Source organism: Manis javanica, chromosome 15 (genome assembly GCF_040802235.1).
Source record: "Manis javanica isolate MJ-LG chromosome 15, MJ_LKY, whole genome shotgun sequence".
Taxonomy (NCBI): domain Eukaryota; kingdom Metazoa; phylum Chordata; class Mammalia; order Pholidota; family Manidae; genus Manis; species Manis javanica.
In genome coordinates this window covers 70,444,649-70,462,524 of record NC_133170.1, presented here as the reverse complement: position 1 = coordinate 70,462,524, position 17,876 = coordinate 70,444,649, and the positions used below count along the sequence as shown (strand labels likewise).

General features: G+C 48.2%; 1 protein-coding gene and 1 long non-coding RNA gene across 4 annotated transcripts in view; one reads left to right on the top strand and one right to left on the bottom strand.

The window, feature by feature from the left end:
* LOC108384392 (uncharacterized) overlaps positions 1–17,876 on the top strand; it is a 49,767-nt gene that overhangs the window by 24,727 nt on the left and 7,164 nt on the right. The window contains exons 3-4 of one of the 3 annotated variants that reach the window (XR_012125836.1): positions 5,473–5,544; positions 14,205–14,354. This is a non-coding gene — a long non-coding RNA (uncharacterized lncRNA). Of the gene's footprint in view, positions 1–5,472; positions 5,545–14,204; positions 14,355–15,467; positions 15,587–17,876 lie in introns of those variants that run through there. The other 2 variants (XR_012125835.1, XR_012125833.1) reach the window with 2 other exon arrangements.
* On the bottom strand, positions 6,362–15,968 carry OAS1 (2'-5'-oligoadenylate synthetase 1). The gene is given in 7 exon segments (XM_037006105.2): positions 6,362–6,801; positions 7,930–8,083; positions 8,880–9,112; positions 11,920–12,104; positions 14,058–14,112; positions 14,114–14,347; positions 15,571–15,968. Coding segments are annotated over 7 exon segments (1,071 nt in total). The 5' UTR covers positions 15,751–15,968; the 3' UTR covers positions 6,362–6,771.

The following is a 17,876-nucleotide window of genomic DNA, read 5'->3' as shown; positions in this document are numbered from 1 at the left end:
GGCACGGGCTGAACTGGGCTCGGATTTTAGTTCTGTCACTGGGCAAACAGGTGCTGGAATGGTCAGCAAGTGGGGGCTTCTGGTGCTCAGCTCCACAGCTCATGTGACACCTGCAGGACCTCACCCAGCATTTACTCCACCCAACGTGGCCAGAAAATAGGCCCAGGAGTGCACGGGCCAGAGGAAAGGCAGAGGTGCATTTCCTGCATCCAGAGCTGTTGGAAACAAAACTCTCAGAAGGCTCCTACCGACTGCCTCTATCTAGCATAATAAATAATACAGACGGCAAACCCCTCTAAGGTGTGGGAAGAACAGGGCCCTTCTCTGCTGTTATAATTACTGTCGTATGTCAACATGGCTGGGCCATGGTACCCAGATATTTGGTCATATGTCTATCTACATCTTTTTAGATGGGACTGACATTTAAATCGGGAAACTTGCATAAAGCAGAATAGTTCCCATAGCGTAGGTGGGCCTCATCCAATCAGTTGAAGGCCTCAATAGCAAAAAGACTGACCTCCTCTGAGGAAGAGAGAATTCCATCACCAGATGCCTTCAAACTCTACTGCACCATCAACTCCTCCCTGGCCACTAGTGTGCCAGCCTACCCTGCAGATTTTGGACTGGGTAGCCTCCAGAAGAGCATCAACCAATTCCTTAGCATGCATCTCTGCCTAGGTCTGGATTGAGGTCTGTACACCCTATGTGTTCTCTTTCTCCAAAGTATCTTGACTATTACCTGCCCCTTCAGGGTCTTCTTTGCCCTTATCTGACTTTTTCCTGCAGTACCTAGAGGCCGGCTAGGCAGGGGTCATGAGGCTCCTTTTCTAGATGAGAACATGGAGGCTCAAGAGACGTGGAAAGATTCGCCCAAGGTCACACAGCTTGTCAGTTGTTTGGCTAGGTTCCAGCTCTGCACTACCTGAGTCCAGAGTCCATGCTTCACTTATTATTTTTTAGACATTTATTTTGAGATAATTTGAAGCACTGAGAAAATTTGCAAGATGAATACAAAGAAATCCCTTATATCCTTCCTTCCGAATAGTTCACCACATCTGCCTGTGTCTCGCTATACCTATATCTTACCTGCATTGTTGCTGAGCCATTAGGAAGCATGTTGAAGGTAGTGTGAGCTTTCCCTCTTTTTTAAAAAAGACTTGTTTCTTATAGCAGTTTTAGGTTCATAGCAAAATTGAACAGGCCCAAAGATTTCCCATTTATCCCACCCCCTCACTATCAACGCCGTCCCCCCAGAGGCAGACATTTGTTACAACTGATGAACCTGCTGAGATATGTCATCACCCAGACCTCTTTATTCCTAAATACTTCCTTACTTGTCTCCTAAGAACATGGCTATCTTATTACATAAACACAGCGCAATGATCCGATTCAAAATTTTGACACTGATGAAATGCTATCATTTCTTAGAGCACATATACTATATTCTTATATTCAAATTTTACCAGTTATTCTAATGCTGTTCTTCATAGCGCCTATCCCATCTAGGACTCATCCCCCATCTAGGACCATGTTCACATTTAGTCGTCACATGCCACAGGCAGGTTCCCTGGGAAGCCACTGGAAATGGGATGGTGACCTTTGGAGGGCAAGTTCCCTGTGTCCTAACATTTATCCTTGAGGGATTTTGATGGTGCAGACTGGGAGCAGGTCTCTGGTTTCTGGCCCAGCTAGTCAGCCCTGAGGGACACCATGTTTTATGACCAGCTTCCTGACTCTTGTTGGGTCAGGCCCTCCGGGCTGCCCCCGACCCTGCTGCTCACTAGGAGAGCTGTGGTCCCGTGAGGAGTGCGCGTTGTCTTGTGACAGCTGCTGTTTCTGTGTCCACTGTCCCCAGCGCCAATAGGGAGCCTGTGACGGCGTCTCCCACGGGGCAAGGCCACCCAAGCTTCTGAGTGGGGGTGGGTCTTCTCTCTGGTCTAGTCCTTATGCCCTCAGTAAAGGTGTCTTCTCGGCTTTTCTGGCTTATACAGTGTCTCTGCCTGAGCAAACCCACTTCCCTGACCTTTGAACCCATCTTCCACACCTCCTGTGGCAACCCTTGTGTTCTGAGCACACTCATCAGAGGCTCTCACTTTTCCCATTTTCCCAGGGGCTTTCTCATAGCAAGTTCCCATTGGGGATGGGAATGGGGTCCTGAATTCCAGGAGGGGACTTCCAAATCAGTAAACTACTCGTCTCTCTTAGGCTCCTGGCCAAGCACCCTGGGTCCACTCACACACATGCCCCCTGGCCTGCACGGCCACGTGCTGGCTGGGCTTTCCACCTGTCTGGGGTACCGGCCCACCCTGCTCTAAGAATAGTCAAGCATTTAACAAGTAGTAGCTATTAGGACTAATACATGGGTACCACAGGGTGGATATACTAGGCATGAGGGTGTGGCTGTCTTCCAGGACCTCATAACCCTGGATAAACTCAGGAGAGCTATCTCCCAGGGCATCATGATCAATAATAATAAAAAATAGAAATAAGAAGAGCAAACACATACAGCCCTAGCATGTACCAGGCTCTAAGTCCATTACATGTGAAAGGGACAGAGGGGAGAGACGAAAGAAAAGAGGTTGCGAACTCAATAGTCCAAGCAGGTTTATTGCTGAACCTGAGAGGGCCCCCTCTGTCCTGGCCAGCAGAACAAAGGAAAAGGGTCTCTAACACATCAAGAGGCTTTTTATGGCCAGGGTTTTTGGCAGGCTCTTTGAGGGGGTGGGTGAGGGGTAAGGTGGGCTTGTGGCTTGCTGACGTGTCCTCTGGAGGATGCTTGTAGCCTAGGGAAGATGACGTCTCTCTGAGATGGTGGGTGGGCATATTCAAAAGGCGGTACTCAGGTCTGGATTCTATCAACATGTACTAACATATTACGGTCTTTCCAGCAACTCTATAAGAGAGATTACCATGGTTCCATTATTATCCTCATTTTATAGATGCAGACACAGGGGTATATTATTATATTAAATCACGCATGGGTATATTATGAAGGAGAATGCAAAAATCACATTAATGTTTTCAAGATAAAATGCAAGATTTTGCAGAATTCTGGCGGTGTCCCTGCTGCCAGGCACATGTCCATTTGCCTTCTCCTTTGGGGTATAAAAGGAAGAGCTGAGTAGCTCTGCTCTAGGTGGTGGCTGAAGGAAATTCTCCCCGGTGGCTTGAGTGAGGGCCAAGCATCTTGGCACCAGGACCACAGACCCAGAAGGAGCTGGTCCCGCTTGGCCCCTCTGGGTCAAATCTAGTCAAGATACTGAAGCCCAGAGAGGGCTGCCTGGGCCTCACAGCAAGCTGGTAGCAGGGCTAGAACTGGGAGCCCTGTCTTACCCCTAATGATCTTGTCCTCAGCCCTGGAATGGGGCAGGCACCCCCTCACCCAGGGCATCAGAGGCGGCATCAGGTTAACATCCAGCCAGTTTTCAAGGCTTGTGGATACCAGTCTCAGGTGTAGGACCCCAGGTGTGTCCTGCTCGGGAAACTCAAGGCTCAGACTGGGGCTGGGTTCCGCCCCCAGGATTCCAGCAGGGCCTCGTCCTGTTGAGGATCTCTGCACAGCAAGCCCCCTGCTGCTCCTCATGGCTCTTGAAGCGGTGGAGGAAGGCGACAAGTCCGTTATCACAGCCACCCCTCAGAGCTGTGCCCCCGCCAGAGGAGCCTCCCTGTGAGGAAAGGAAGAACCCAGAATTCTGCCCTCTCCGATTCCAGCACCCTCACGGGCTGGAAGGGAACGTGAGTGAGGCGAGTGGGCTGGGTGGAGGCTATGGCCACAGCTCCCAGTGCTCGAGGTCGTGCAGGAATTCAAGCCCAGGCAAGCCAGGTTTGAGTTGTCAAGGAGAGCACATTTTAATATGTAAATGTATGATTTCTAAATATTGGCAACTAACTTAAAAAAAAGGTAAAACCGCTGGTGACACCACTGCCGGGGCCCCTGTGGGGGCTCAGGGTGGCCCCCAGGGCGCCCGCGCGACCCTCGCGAGTCTGCAGGCGGCCCGGCGCGGCGTCGCAGGTGCGGTGCGTGTCCGGAGGCCCCGGGAGAGACCCAGGGGGCTCCGAGCAGCGTTCGCAGCGCCGGTCCGGGTCCGGGTCCGGCGCGGGACGTGGGCGAGGCCGCCCCCCAGCCCTCCGGCTTCCCGACCCCCCCGCAATGGGCCCCCTGGCCGCATTCAGGTTCGTTTCTCTCCCGCCACCCCGGGCTCTCAGGCCCGCTTCCCGGCCCCCTTGCCAGGTGCGCCGCTCTCCCGGGGCCTCGGCGACCCCAGCACCCCGGCTGGCCGCCCGTTGCCCCCAGCCCCGATGAACTGAGCATACCGGGACACAACGCCTCTACACTGGCGGGTCCGCGGAACACACGCAGTGGCCCCGGGTAATGTACCCTGAGCCTTTAAGAAACATGGCGCGACTTGAGTGAAAAAATAGTAGGAGCGCTAACTGATTGTCACGGAGGAGACTTACATCGACAGAGAACCACTAGCTCGCTCTCCGGCCAAGGGCTGCGTTCTAAACCCGCCAGCAGAGCGGAGCACGTGCAAACGCTTGGCCGTAACTGCTTTACTAACCTCCTCTCATTGAAGCCTCCCAGCGATGAGGCTCCTATCGTCACCCCCATTTGATAGATGAGGAAATTAAGGCACAGAGAATGAGGCTTCTTGTCCAGGGTCACTGAGCTGCAGTTTTCAGGCTGGATTCAAACCCAGTACAAGCTGTCACCGCTGCCGGCTGTTTCTGCAGGGCCAGCACTTCCTAGGTGATTTTACAATTCAGTCAAAATTCCATTGGCTAAAAACATCAAACACATCATTCTAAAGTCTGTAAGAATCGAGCCTATTTTTTTAAGAGGAGAAATGAGAGGAAAATCAGTTGAGAATGCCACCTCACACACTGTCACAAATGAAAACATTTCAAAGCTACAAGCGTTGGACTCCTTTGCGACTGGCACCAAAGGCGGCTGATGCTAAGCTGCCGAGTGGAGGCTTGAGGGTCTGTGGTAGTCCACTGCTGTTTCTGTCTTCTTGCATGTCCTCTCCCTTTTTGGCTGCTTCCCTGCTCCTCCCATACCCAGGTGACCAGAATGTGCACATGTGCTCTTTCCCAGGCCTGGCCTATGCCACAGTGCATCATCCCCTCCTCCCTGTTCACTCAAAAACTCATTAGTCTTCTGTCCCATCGGCTCAGGGATCCAGCATTTCTCTGCCTTGGAGTATATTTCAGGTAACAATCTTAAGAGCATCATGAAGTTGGCCTTAACCAAAAGGAAATGGGTGGGGTCAGGGGGTGAACTTCAGAGGTCGCGGTGGACCCAGTTTATATTTGAGTAGTGAATGCCACCTCATTGGGGGGTATTCAAGTATAGGACGAAGACTATTTTGTAGGTCAGATGTTGTAGAGGGGATTCAAGCCACATGCCTTCAGCCATAAAGCCGTGATTTTCATGCTCACCTATTAATCCATCATCTTCCTGATTCACAGATCATATTAGAAATCTTCCCTTTGAGATGAGGGACTGAACACATTCAAGATCAAACTGAAATGACAGCCACGGTATGTTGAAAGCATCGTGCAATGCAACAGATTGGAAATTGAGAAAGAGTGCCATTAAGGGAGCAGAACATTTGAGGAATTTTTAAAAGGTAGCAGCAAAGTCACGACTGGATTAGACAGTGGATTGATCATACGCATATGCCTTCAACTCTCACCTTCAACTCTAGAAATAACAGGAAAGAGATGTTTTTTTAATGCAATAATGCTGTTGGATCCCAAGTAGAGGTACCTTTGGTGAACTGGAGACCAGGAGACCCCAGAAAGAGATAGGGGATTGGATGGAGGAGGAAATTACAGCCCAGAACACAGTAAGAAGCTGATACCTATGCAAGATGGAAAGGGCTTGGAGGGGCTTCTGGGAGGGCTGTGGCCTGTGGGCATGAAGGGAAGTGTGTGTGTGTCGGGGGGTATCTGGAATCGCTCACCCAGGGCCTCAAAGGTGGCAGTGAGTGAAAATTCAGCATGAAGCTGGGCACTCCGGGGTTCCGAAACTTCACACCACACCTCCGTCTGGGACAGTCTCCTAGCTGTGTCCTAATCTCCTCCGTGAACTTCACCCGCATCAGCAAATAATCAGCATTATTTATAAAACTGAAAAATGGAAGAGTCCTAAACTACCCAACATTAAAATGTTCCACACAAATGTCAGCTCCACAAGGTGGGAATTTTTGTCTGCTTTGTTCCCTGCTGTGTTCCTAGTGCCCAGAATAGTGCTTGGCACACAGCCTGTGCTCAATAAATATTCCTAGTTGAATCAGTACACACACATTGTACGCAGGTATACTTCATGGCTATTGAAGTTAATAAACACGATGAGTGGTATATGCCATTATTTTTATTGTTATTGATAGCACATTAAACCATAATCCTCCCACTGGGAATACAGAAGAAGTCAGGGTTGCGATGCCATGCTTGCATCTAAATCTCCCCTGCTTTCTCCCAGAGATCAGTCAGAGACAGGCTGGGGTGGAGTCCGGGCTGCGAGGAGAAGCCACCTATGATAGGAGAGGGTGTGCAGAACACTGGGAAGGGGGGATCTAGGTTGGACACTAAGTCACTGCCAGCCTTGGGGCAGTCCTCTGCCCTCTCTGGATCAAGGGACCCCACCCCTGGAAATGAGGGGCTGGCTCTGGTTTCTCTGGAGCCCTTTCCCCCAGGATGCCGTGGCATTCAGAGGATGGCACAAGTCCTGTTGTTTTCCTCCTGGGGAGTAGACGCTGTCCATACTCATGATATGGAGCAGAGGTTGTCTTTGGGCTGAAAGGGTAAAGCACATGGTTACATTAGAGAGCTGATCCTCCAACCTTGGCACTGAGTGTCAGTGAGCATTTATGGTGGATACTGTGACATGCCACCTGAATTTCTCTTGAGAAAGGACAAGCAAATCCCAGTAACCAGCAGACAGACTTCAGGGTCAGCCCCTTTAGGGATGCCTTGGCTGCAGAGAGCCCCTGATTCAAGACCATGCCCCTTCCTGAGTTGCCCACCTTCAGCGGCTGGTCCATGCGGGGGAATAAAGGCCTGAGCAGCTCAGACTCCTGCAGGACAACTCCACAGGCCCCCGAAGTGCCAGGCTACCCCAAGGAAGGGTTGGGGGAGACTGTCATCTGGCTGGGAGACTGTCATCTGGCTGTAGCCCAGCCGGACTCCTCTCTGCACCCACCCCTGCTTCCTTCTCCTGCCCCCTCAAGGTGTTGGTTCAGTGGTTCCCCTTGAAATATCCTGTATACTAAACTCCATCTCAGTTTGCTGTCAGGACACCCCCCTGTGACATCATCCATCCCCTGGCATGAGGAAAGACCCCTACTCCAAGCGTGGAGAGATCCAGGTTCAGGTCCTTCTGCCCCTGCTGAGCTGTGTGACGTGCTCACATCACTCAGCTGCTCTGAGCCTCTGTCTGTCAGATGGGAAGTGGAGGAATGCAAGGCAGGCTGGTGAGCATGGAATGAGTGAGGGTGCCGGACTCTGCGGAGCCCGAATCCCGGCTCTACCGCCCCCTGGCTGAATGTCCCTGAGGAGGTGACTTCCCCTCTCTGAGCTTCCTTTCCTCATCTGTGAGTCAGGAGTAGAAAACATCTGAGCAAATATTCAGTATTACTTATTATTATTCTTGGTGGAATGAGCCATCAGAAGCTGTTGAAAGAGTTGCCTCTGGCCAAGGCAACAATAATTAAAGAGTGACTCTGGGCCAGGGAAGTGCCAATTCCAGAAACCCCCTGAATGGGGCCAAAATGACTGTACAACATGGAGGATGGCTTGGAACTACACAGATATGAGTGACCTCTGGCAAGAGGCAATTTCTTTGGGAAGAATGGCTTCCAGCTCCATGCCCCGTGCTGTGGGGTGGGGGGCAGAGGAGGACACGGAGCAGGCAGAAGGTCTCACCTGCACGTCCCAGGAGCCCACTGAAGACCCATCCCATTTCTTAAAGCAGGGATAACTCAGCCAGGCTCTGGCCTTTTGTGCCAGCCGCGGCCAGCTGTTTGGTTCTCCACCAGCCACATTTCCTGTAGGGTCAGCCGGGTTCAGAATTATAGGCCTAGAGAGTAATGTTTAGAAAGGTGAGGAATTAGGGTGTGTTTGGCGAGTCTAGAGAGAAAAACCCGCCTGGTGCAGGCTGGGATTCAGGGCAGGAGGAAGAGCCCAGGAGGGTGCTGTTCTCTGGGGTGTGTCCTGAGAGCCCCCCACCTCATGGCATGCAGTGAACACAAGGGGTAAGGGACTTGCACTGGGACCTGATGGAACTGGGTTCGAATCTCACCTTCTGGCCTGTATTAGTGGTGTGCCCATGGGCAGATGCTTGGCTTCTCTAAGCCTCAGTTTCCTCATTTATAAAATGGGGACAGAAGAACATGCCTGTCTCAAGGATATGGTATGAGGATCGAGACAAAGCGTGTGATGTGCTCAGCATAGTATGGAACATAGTAAAGGATCCATACATGTCGATTATAATGATAATACTTTTTCCTATTATGTTAGGATGTGTCTTATAGCAGCTTTTCGTCCCTGGGAGCAGCTAGTAGTGCTGTAGCTGCTATTACTTTAGTTCACATGTCAGCTGGTCCACTCATTCTGTTAAGGTGTGGACAAGCTTCTTACCTCTCTGGACCTCAGTTTACACATCTGTAAAGTGGTTAGCCTAGTGCCTACCTCCCAGGGTTGGAGATTGTTGTTCAGGTGGGATGGCAGTAGTTAGGTGCTCAACACAATGATTGACAACTGAAGATGATCAATAATCAGTGAGGAGCCCTCTCACTTCCTCCATCTCCAAGGTGCCACAGCTGTATTCAGGGGCCCGGTTATGTGGGGAGCTCACCCATGTAGGTGAAGAGTACCTGGGTTTCCCAAGCTGTGCCATCACGTAGCGTTTAATAAAAGGGTCTTCCAAGGTGTAATACTTTGTCCAGTAGATGCAAAGCTGCTGGTAGTTCAGGACTAGTTTCAACACGGTCAGAAATCCCTGTGCGGTGATGAATTCTGTGTCCATGCTTCCTTTCTCCCAAGCGTAGATTGTCAGGAGCTCCAGGGCATACTGAGGCGGCAGTGGCTTCCCAAGCTCCTTTTTACACTGAGAAGAGGAAAAACAATCAGAAAAGTGGGCTTGTCTGGCTTTTGTGTAAAACACATTTTCCACAGGCCAAATCCAGCCCACCACCTGTTTTTGTAAATAAAATTTTCTTGGAGCAAAGCCACACCCATTCATTTATGTACAGTCTGAGGCTGCTTCCAGGCTGTGAAGACAGAGTTGAATAGTTGTGACAGAGACCATGTGGGCCACAAAGACTAAAATATTCACTACCTATGCCTTCCTGGAAAAAGTTCCCTAACTCCTGGCTGAGAGCACGGGTTCTGGATTCTGACTCATGTGGGTTTGAATCCTAGCTCCACCACTGTCCAATTCTGGGAAGACTCTTAGAGCGTCATTTTCTCATCTGCCACGTGAGTGGTAAAAATAGCACCAACCTCATAAGAACACTTGAAAATTAACTGAGAGGAAGGACTTGTAGTGTTTCTAAGAGGCAGCCAAAATTTCTCTGGAGTAAACCATATAATCCAAAGCCTCAAATTATTTCACTAATAATTTTCAGATACAATGACCAGCACATAGATAACCAGGCACACAGGGAAATAAGACACCAAGAGTATGACCAGCAAAAAAATGAGAAAATAGCAATAAATCCACAAAACTTTAAATATCAAAGGATCAAATATAGACTTTAAAGTAGCTAGGAGCATTATGTTCAAAGAAATAAAAGATGAGCTTGAAGTAGCAGGGAATTAGAAGCCATAGAAAGTAACACATCATATTTGAAAGGAATAAAATAGAAATAGACAAAATAGACAAAAATGGCAGTAACTGTAATCAATAACCCAACAGCAAATTAGAGATGGTTAGGGGAAATTTAATGAATTGGAGAACGTATCAGAACAGACTATTCAGAATAAAGCATGGAGAGACAAAAAGGTGGAAAATATAGAAGAGGGTATAAAGATAAGGAGGGTATAATATACATTTAATTGGAGTTCCAAGAGTTGAGGGGAGGGAGACAGAGAGATGATATTTTAGGAGAATATTTTAGACAATATTTAGGAGAGAGAATATTTAGACAGTGTTCTCTCTCTTTAGGGAGAAACAACTCTGAGAGTTTCCAAAACTGATGAAAGATACCCATTCATAGGTTCAGGAATTCCAATAAAGAACCCAATGAACCCCAAGCAGGACAAATAAAAGGGAATCATCACTAAGCCACGTCAGATTGAAACTAAACAAAATCAAAGACAAAGAGAAAAATGGAAATGCAGCCAGAGGAATGAGACACATCACCTACAAAGGAGCCACAGAGACTGTCAACTGACTTCTCACTAGTGACACTAGACGATGGAGTGCTATGTTTGATGTACTGATAAGACCACCTGCCCAACAAAAATACCCTTTATAAATGAGGGTAAAATCAAGACTTTCTCAGAGGAACAAAAACTAATAGTTCACTGTGAGAAGACCATCACCAAAAGGACATACTTCAGGAAGAAGGAAAGTGATCCCAGACAGACAGTTAGAGATGCAGGAAAGAACTGAGAGTGATGAGAATGGTAAATATGTGGGTGGATTGAACAAACACTGGCTATGTAAAACAATCATCATGCTGTGAGGGACATGAAAATCTAGAGACTTAAAATACACAACGAAAAGTAGCATGTAAGTTAGCGGCCCATGGTGCTGGTGTGTGGTGTTAAAGTATGGTAAGGTGCCTGTGTTGTTTTAGAGGCTAGAAGGAAGAAAGAAAGGAAGGCGTGGAGGGAGGAAGGAAGGAAGGAAGGGACAATCCTTTGCTGCACAGGACTGTCTCATTGTAAAACAACCAGGGTTGTGCTTGTCAAGAACCACATTTGTTAAGTTAAAAAATGCTCAGCCTCCTTGGTCAAAATTCCTGGAACAGCAAGTCCAACAAATAAATGGTCATCTTGCTTTGCCTATAGGGTCGTTTCTAAAGTAGGCAGGTTATCCTTAATTATTTTCTTTTACTTATCCATTCATCCAAAAATATATAGAATGCTTATTGTATATTAGGCAAACTCCTGAGTCAGAAGACCCAAACCCACATTTTCGTTCTGTCCTTATTAGCACCAAGAGCCATCTGACTCTTAGTTTCTCTTTCTGTAAAATGGCTTTAATAATAATGCCTACCCTTCGTCAGCTCACAGACGTGCCATGAAAGTAAAATATAAGACATTTAAAGGTCAACAGAAATGCAAATCACATTCACAAAAGATTAAATACAATGAACCTGGTTCAAGCTAAGCACAGAGTACATGTTAGCCTATATTATGTGCCAGGCACTGTTCCTGGTTCTGGGGATAGGGCAGTGAGTGAAACGTCCACATTCCTCTTTCATGTACATTTTTAGTGGGCATACAGACCTAAACAAGGCCAGGAGGCCTCGTGGAGGAACAATGAGGAGGGCAGCATGGGCCTGGGGGAGGGGCGGGGGGCAGAGATGGGGGTGCAGAGAGGCAGGTTCAGGAGAGATCCCGTGAGTCCCCCACACCACGTGGACCAGGATGAGGGTGTGGGAGGTGGTGACACTGATGAATCAGAGATACATTCTACATGCCGGGCCAGCCTCATTTGCTGACTGGGCGGGGGAGTGAAGGGTCTAAAAGAGTCAAGAAAGACCCATGGTTTGGGCCAGGGAACCTGGAAGGGTGGGGTTACCATTCCCTGAGCTGGGACAGACCAGGACGGGGAGGTACCTTGGGTCCACTGGCACCTGTCCCAGGCCTTGCCCCTCCCACCTCCTGTCCTTCCTCCCCCCCTTCCCTTGCCCCTCCCCTCCCCACGCCTCTCTCTCCTCCGTCTGGCTGGGAGGGCCATACCTCTTGGTACCAGCGCTTGACCAGGCGGACGAGACTCTTCACCTTGGTGGGACGCTGCTTGAGGAAGGCTCGCTGCAGCTCCGTGAAGCAGGTGGAGAACTCACCTCCTCTCCCCAGGCGTTGGCTCTCTTGCATGAGCCGGACGTAGATTTGGGGGTCAGGTCTGTAGTCGCTGGTCAACTGACCTGTTTGGGAAGAATATGTAGCTGGCAGATGTCAGCTCTTCTCTGAGGTTCTTCCAGCTGCTCTGGGGAGACAGCTCCCTGGCCATGTGGGTTGCAGCCGAAGCGGCAGCAGCCTACAGCCAGGGGCCCTGCGGCCCGTCTCTGCTGCCATCACCCTGCCCACGCCATCATCACTCTCCTGGACCAAGGCAGCAGCCTCTTTGCTAGTTCCTCCACTGCCCATTCTCAACACAGCACCCAGAGAGGCCTTTCAAAATCTGAACACACCACTTCTTGCTTCCCAGGACATCTAGAGTAAAGAGTGCCCACGGAGGCCTGTGTGGTCAGCGGCAGTCTGTCTCCTGCCTCCTCTCTCGCCTTGCCTGCTGCCTCGCTGCCCTCTCCACCTACTCCCCTGGTCTTTTTTCTGTTCCTCAAATATGCTAAGCTCATCCCTGTCTCAGGGCCTTTGCACTCTCTGTTTCCTTTTCCTGGAATCCCCATATCTTCCCCTGGTTGGCTCCTTCTCATCCTAGGGCCTTAGCTCAGATGTCACCTCCTCAGAGGGCTCTCCCTTGTCACCCTGTCTAAAAAAGCCCTCTACCCCCATGATGCCCTGTTCAGCTTTTGTCTCAGCCAGTGTCATGTATCTTGTTTGTATGTTTACTGTCAGGCTCCTAGAGAAAGATTCCTTGTTTGGCTCATTTATGGCCATAGAGCAGTGCCTGGCACACAGTAGGTGCTCAGTAGATAATCTGTGCCTATGGTTTTGACTGGATGTCTCTGTCCAGTCTTGTCTCTTTTCCAATTTTTTTCCCACACTAGTTGGGGCCACATTCTAATACACAAATCTGACCATGGTAGTTTCCCTCCTGAAACCCTTTCAAGCTTCCTGTGTGTGCAGGAGAGATTCAGTACCAAGGCTACAAGTGTCTGCAGGACCAGCTCCTGGCTCCTGTCCCAGCATTTCCTCCTTGCCCTCTCCCCTCCACTCATCCTCAGCATTTCTTTTGATTTCCCAACCTACCCTGACCTCTTCTCACTTCTGGGCTTTGGCCTGTGCTGTTCCCTCTGCCTGGCATGTCCTTCCTCTCCCTCTCTTATTTTTTTGGTAACCATCATATCCCAGGACAAGGCAGGACGTGGCAACAAGGAGACATTCCCAAACGTTCTCATTTCTGGTGCTTTTGGGGTTTCAGCATTTTCTTCACAGGACCCCTGGACCCAAAGTAACCCCTAACAGTTCCATTTAAGTCCATACAACTTAATAGTAGTAGTTTCTGTGCTGTCTGACAGATGTCGCTGTTTCCCCCCAAAATTTAAAATCTGAGCTGTTTCCTGCGCCGCTGTGAACTGGTTCACAGTGTTTGTCCTGGGGTGCCCTGCTTCACAGCTGGGGAACTCACATTTTTAAACTCCTAGTATCTGCCAGCCTCTGTGTAAGTGTAATGTACATGATAATTTAATACGTAAAATGATAGTACGGCATAGGTAGTGAGGTTTTAGTTCCTAATGGGGGAATGGAGCCTCGGAGAGACGCTTCCCATCCAAATGTTCCAGCAGATTATCTATAGATATCACAACCGTCAGTGTAAGCTTGATGAGGTTTCCTCATGTTTTGGATAAATGATGAAATTATCATACTGACTTTAAGCCAGATCTATGCTGCCTCATTTTTAAAAAAATAAAATTCACATACTTTGCCACAAGTAGAATTAGCAAGCCCGGCAGGTGTTGTATAAGGAACGTCTTGCCCCCAAATTTTGCCAATATGCTGTTTAATGTCACTCCCATGGCTGATTATGACCTTACTTATCTTGCCTCAAGAGAGATGCTAATCTCCTCATTGTGAAGGGATGTCCTACTTTGGTAAGACTCTCAAACTGTGGGAAATTTGTGCTCAGAAATGTGGAGAGAGAAAGAAGCCCTGTCATAGGACGAAGGCAGGAACCCCATGTGTCTGCGAATACTCACCCAGGACATCAAAGGCAGGCAGGATGTCAAACTCCACCCCCTCCTGGATACGGGGGGGACCTGAGCATGAAGCTCAGTGCACGGGGCTTCTCCCATCGCGGATTCTGGACCTCAAACAGCACATCAAACTTTTTCTCTCGTTGACAGGCTTCCAGCTGTCTCCTAATTTCCCTGACGAACTCTCCTCGGTGCTGAAGCTGCTCCTGAAAACTTGTAGGGGGGCTGAGAAAGACGACGAGGTCGGCATCAGATCGGCCTCTGAGGGACGTGCCTTTGCCTTAGGAGCCACCCTAAAATGTGAGGAGAGTACAAATTAACATTGATTGGGAAGAGCCTCCTAAGTAAAATGACAAGAGCAATCACTAACATTCTGGGTGCTAGCCACTGTTCTGAGGGTGTGACCAGTCTTAACTCCTGTAATGTTCACAAGGACTGTATGACTTAGGTACTGTTATTATTAGTTTCCACTTTTTAGGTGGAGAAATAGATGCCCTGAGAGATTATGTAACAGCCCAATCACACAGGCGGTAGGTGGCAGAATGCAGTTCAAACCCTGGCTGCCTTGTTCTAGAGTCTGTGTTTTTTCCTTCCTGTCCTTTACTATCTTATCTGATTATATGCTGGTAGACTTAGTTTGCCCAGCCCTATAAGGTATTGGGAGTCACGGATGCGGAAATTGAGGTACAGATAGGTTAAGTGATTTGTTCAAAGTTTCACAGCCATTAGATGCTCTCTGCTTTAAAAACTAATACTATTAACCAGCTCACAGTAGTACAGAAATGATGAGTCAGTCCCCAGGCTGGCCATGAATTAACAATCATGTACTAGAGTTGTGTCTCAGTTTCCCTGTCTCTGAAATGGACACGGCCTAGGACAGTGGTTCACAAACTTTACCCAGGGCATTTATTTAAAAATTACAGATGTAAGTGAAATAAGCCAGGTGGAGAAAGACAAATACCATATGATTTCACTTATTTGTGGAATCTAAAAACAAAACAAAACCTGATGAACACAATGGCAGTAGACTCACAGACACTGAGAAGTGACTGGTGGTTACCAGGGAGGGGCTGGGGTAGGTGGATGGGGATGCGGAGCCAGGTATAGGGGCACAAAACTTCTCAATCATAATAGAAGTTGGTCGCAGGGATGGTAGTGCAGCATGGGGAATACAGCCAATGATTCTGTAACATCCTCCTATGTTGACAGATAGTAACTGCACTAGTGGGGGTGAGGATTAAATAATATGGGTAACTGTTGAATCGCTGTGTTGTGTACTTGACACCAATATAAGATTGTGTATCAATGATACTCTAATAAAAAGAAATTACAGATGAGATTACAGATTGCAGATTCTCACCCAAGAATCTATTGTCACAAGCTGCGATTATATTTTTGGTTTGGATACATCAGACACCAGCAGCCCCAGAGAGCTCACCTGTTTGTCCTCTGTCTGTCTCCGTGGGAGCTTGCCCGCCCAGCCACCCGTTCCCCAGGCAGGCAGGCCCGGACTCACCTTCACAACTTTCGACACCCGGACAGAGTGCGCAGCACTTTGGAAACACCTCTCCTTCAGGAAACTGGAGATGATGTCAATGGCTTGGTTCACCTGCACGCGGAAATGCATGTCTGGCAGGAGCTGGTCTTCGATATATTTGTCCAGATGTGTGGCTGGGATGTCTCTGAGCTGCCCCATGATGCCCGGGGCAGGGACAAGAGAGCCAGTGGCTGTTAACGGGCTTCAGGAAGCGGTCAGCTTCTCTCCCTTCGGCTGCCTCAGCCTGGCTGCTCTCAGTTTCGTTTCCTGGGAAGGGAGGAGCTTAGCTAATGGCACATTGATTCCTGAACTGTATCTGCTCCCCCTGATCGCCCCTCCCTCCACTCCCTGGAAACTCCTCTGGTCCTTTAATGAGCTAGCACGTCAGGCCCTTCTCCAGACTGCACTCTGGAATGGTGCTTTTAGCCCCTGTTAGCACCTCGCCCAAGAAAAATCATAGTTAAAAACAGATTTTTGGTGTCCTTCTTCATCTGCTGTTGTTGCTGACAAATTGTTTCATAATGCCCTGTGATCCTCGCAGCAGTACAAGCACAGTGCAAAGAGAAAAGGGAGCCCGAGAAATCAGGAAGCATAAAGAGCACCATGATCCTGAAACTCAAAGACTACCCCTGTGCACATTTCGGTGTACATCTTCCCAGGTATTTCCACAAGCACACACACAAACACTGTTCTCTTTTCTTTTTTAAAAAAAATGACATCATAGTGTATTGTTTTTCCTTTTGATTAATAGACTTTATTTCTTATGGCAGTTGTATGTTTACGGAAAACTTGAACAGAAGGCAAGAGTTCCCAGGTACCCCCTCTCCTTCCACCCAGGGTTTCCCCTGCCCATGTTTGTTACAGTTGAATCGATACAGAAATGTTATTAACTAAAGTTCATGGTCTACATTAAGGTTCATTCTGCATTGTGCATTCCGTGGGTTTGCCAAACGCATCAGTCATGTGTCCATCATGATACGATCAGGCAGAACAGTTTCACTTCCTCAAAAATCTCCTTGTTCCACCTGTTCAACCCTCCCTGTTTAGATCTTCCTTCTTTTCTAATATTATGTGTTCAATGCTAACAAATTCCCTCCATGTGCACTGCCCTCACTGCATTCCACAAACTTTAATTCATTATTTTTTCATTTAGAGCATAATATTTTTAAATTTCTCTTGAAACTTCTTTGATCCTTGTATAACTTACAAGTGTGTTTTTTGATCTCCGAATATGTTGGAATTTTCCAGATAGCTTTCTTTCATTGGTTTCTTATTTAATTCCATTGCGGTAGAGAGCATACTCTGCATGATATCTGTTCTTTGGAATTTGTTAGGGCCCAGAATGTGGTCTGTCTTGGTGAATGTCCCATGTGAGCTTGAAAAGAATGTATATTCTTGGATGAAGGAGTCTATAAATGCCAATGAACTAACTTTCTTAGCCTTTTCCTTAGCCAGCTCTATTAATTGACACTCCCCACTCCTGTATATCCTGTGACTGAAGCCAAAGGCAAAAGGGAACCGTGAAGCATGTGAGGGTCCACAGGACACTCTGCTCACCATTCGACTGTCTGTAAATCAAAGATCTGGTTGGCTCCCAAGTGCCTTTTTGGCAATTGTGCTTGTTAATGAAATACATGTTTTTTACTAACTATATATAAGGAGATCCAAAAATAAATACAAATGACATCTGTCCTTAGAAAACCAATGTTTTCAACCAACATGAATTCTTTGGGAAAAGGCAGTAAAGGCAAATTTCATAAAACGTTGCATGGAATTAGATAAGAGTGAGGCAACTGTAAAAGACTAAGGAAATATTGGAAAAATCCAGAATTATGCCCTCATGCTCTTGCAGATGGCTTTATGTTGTTGCTCCCTTTAAAGAAACAGGAACAGGAAACTGAAGACAGCTCACCCTTGTGTGTTTTACACAAGGTAGTAATGCAAGGTTCTGGTCGGGGGGCCTACTCTCAGTAAAAAGGACTAGCTAGGTCTTTACTGGACAACTGGGAAATTAAGGCACATGTGTGGGCCCTGGCAACCAAGTTGGAGAATCATGATACTCTGATGCCCTGCCTACGGAATTGAAGACCCACAAGGGGGAAGTGATTTGCTCAAGGTCACACCACAAATTTTGGCCAGAGTCAAGCAAAATACACCTCTTGCGTGCGTGCATGGCAGTGTGTTTCTTTGGTGCTCGGAAGTGTTACTTAACCTTCTTAGGCCAATGCCCCTAGCAAATCTGATTGAACCAAGGAGGAACCACCCCAGGGGGTTTCGGAGCACTG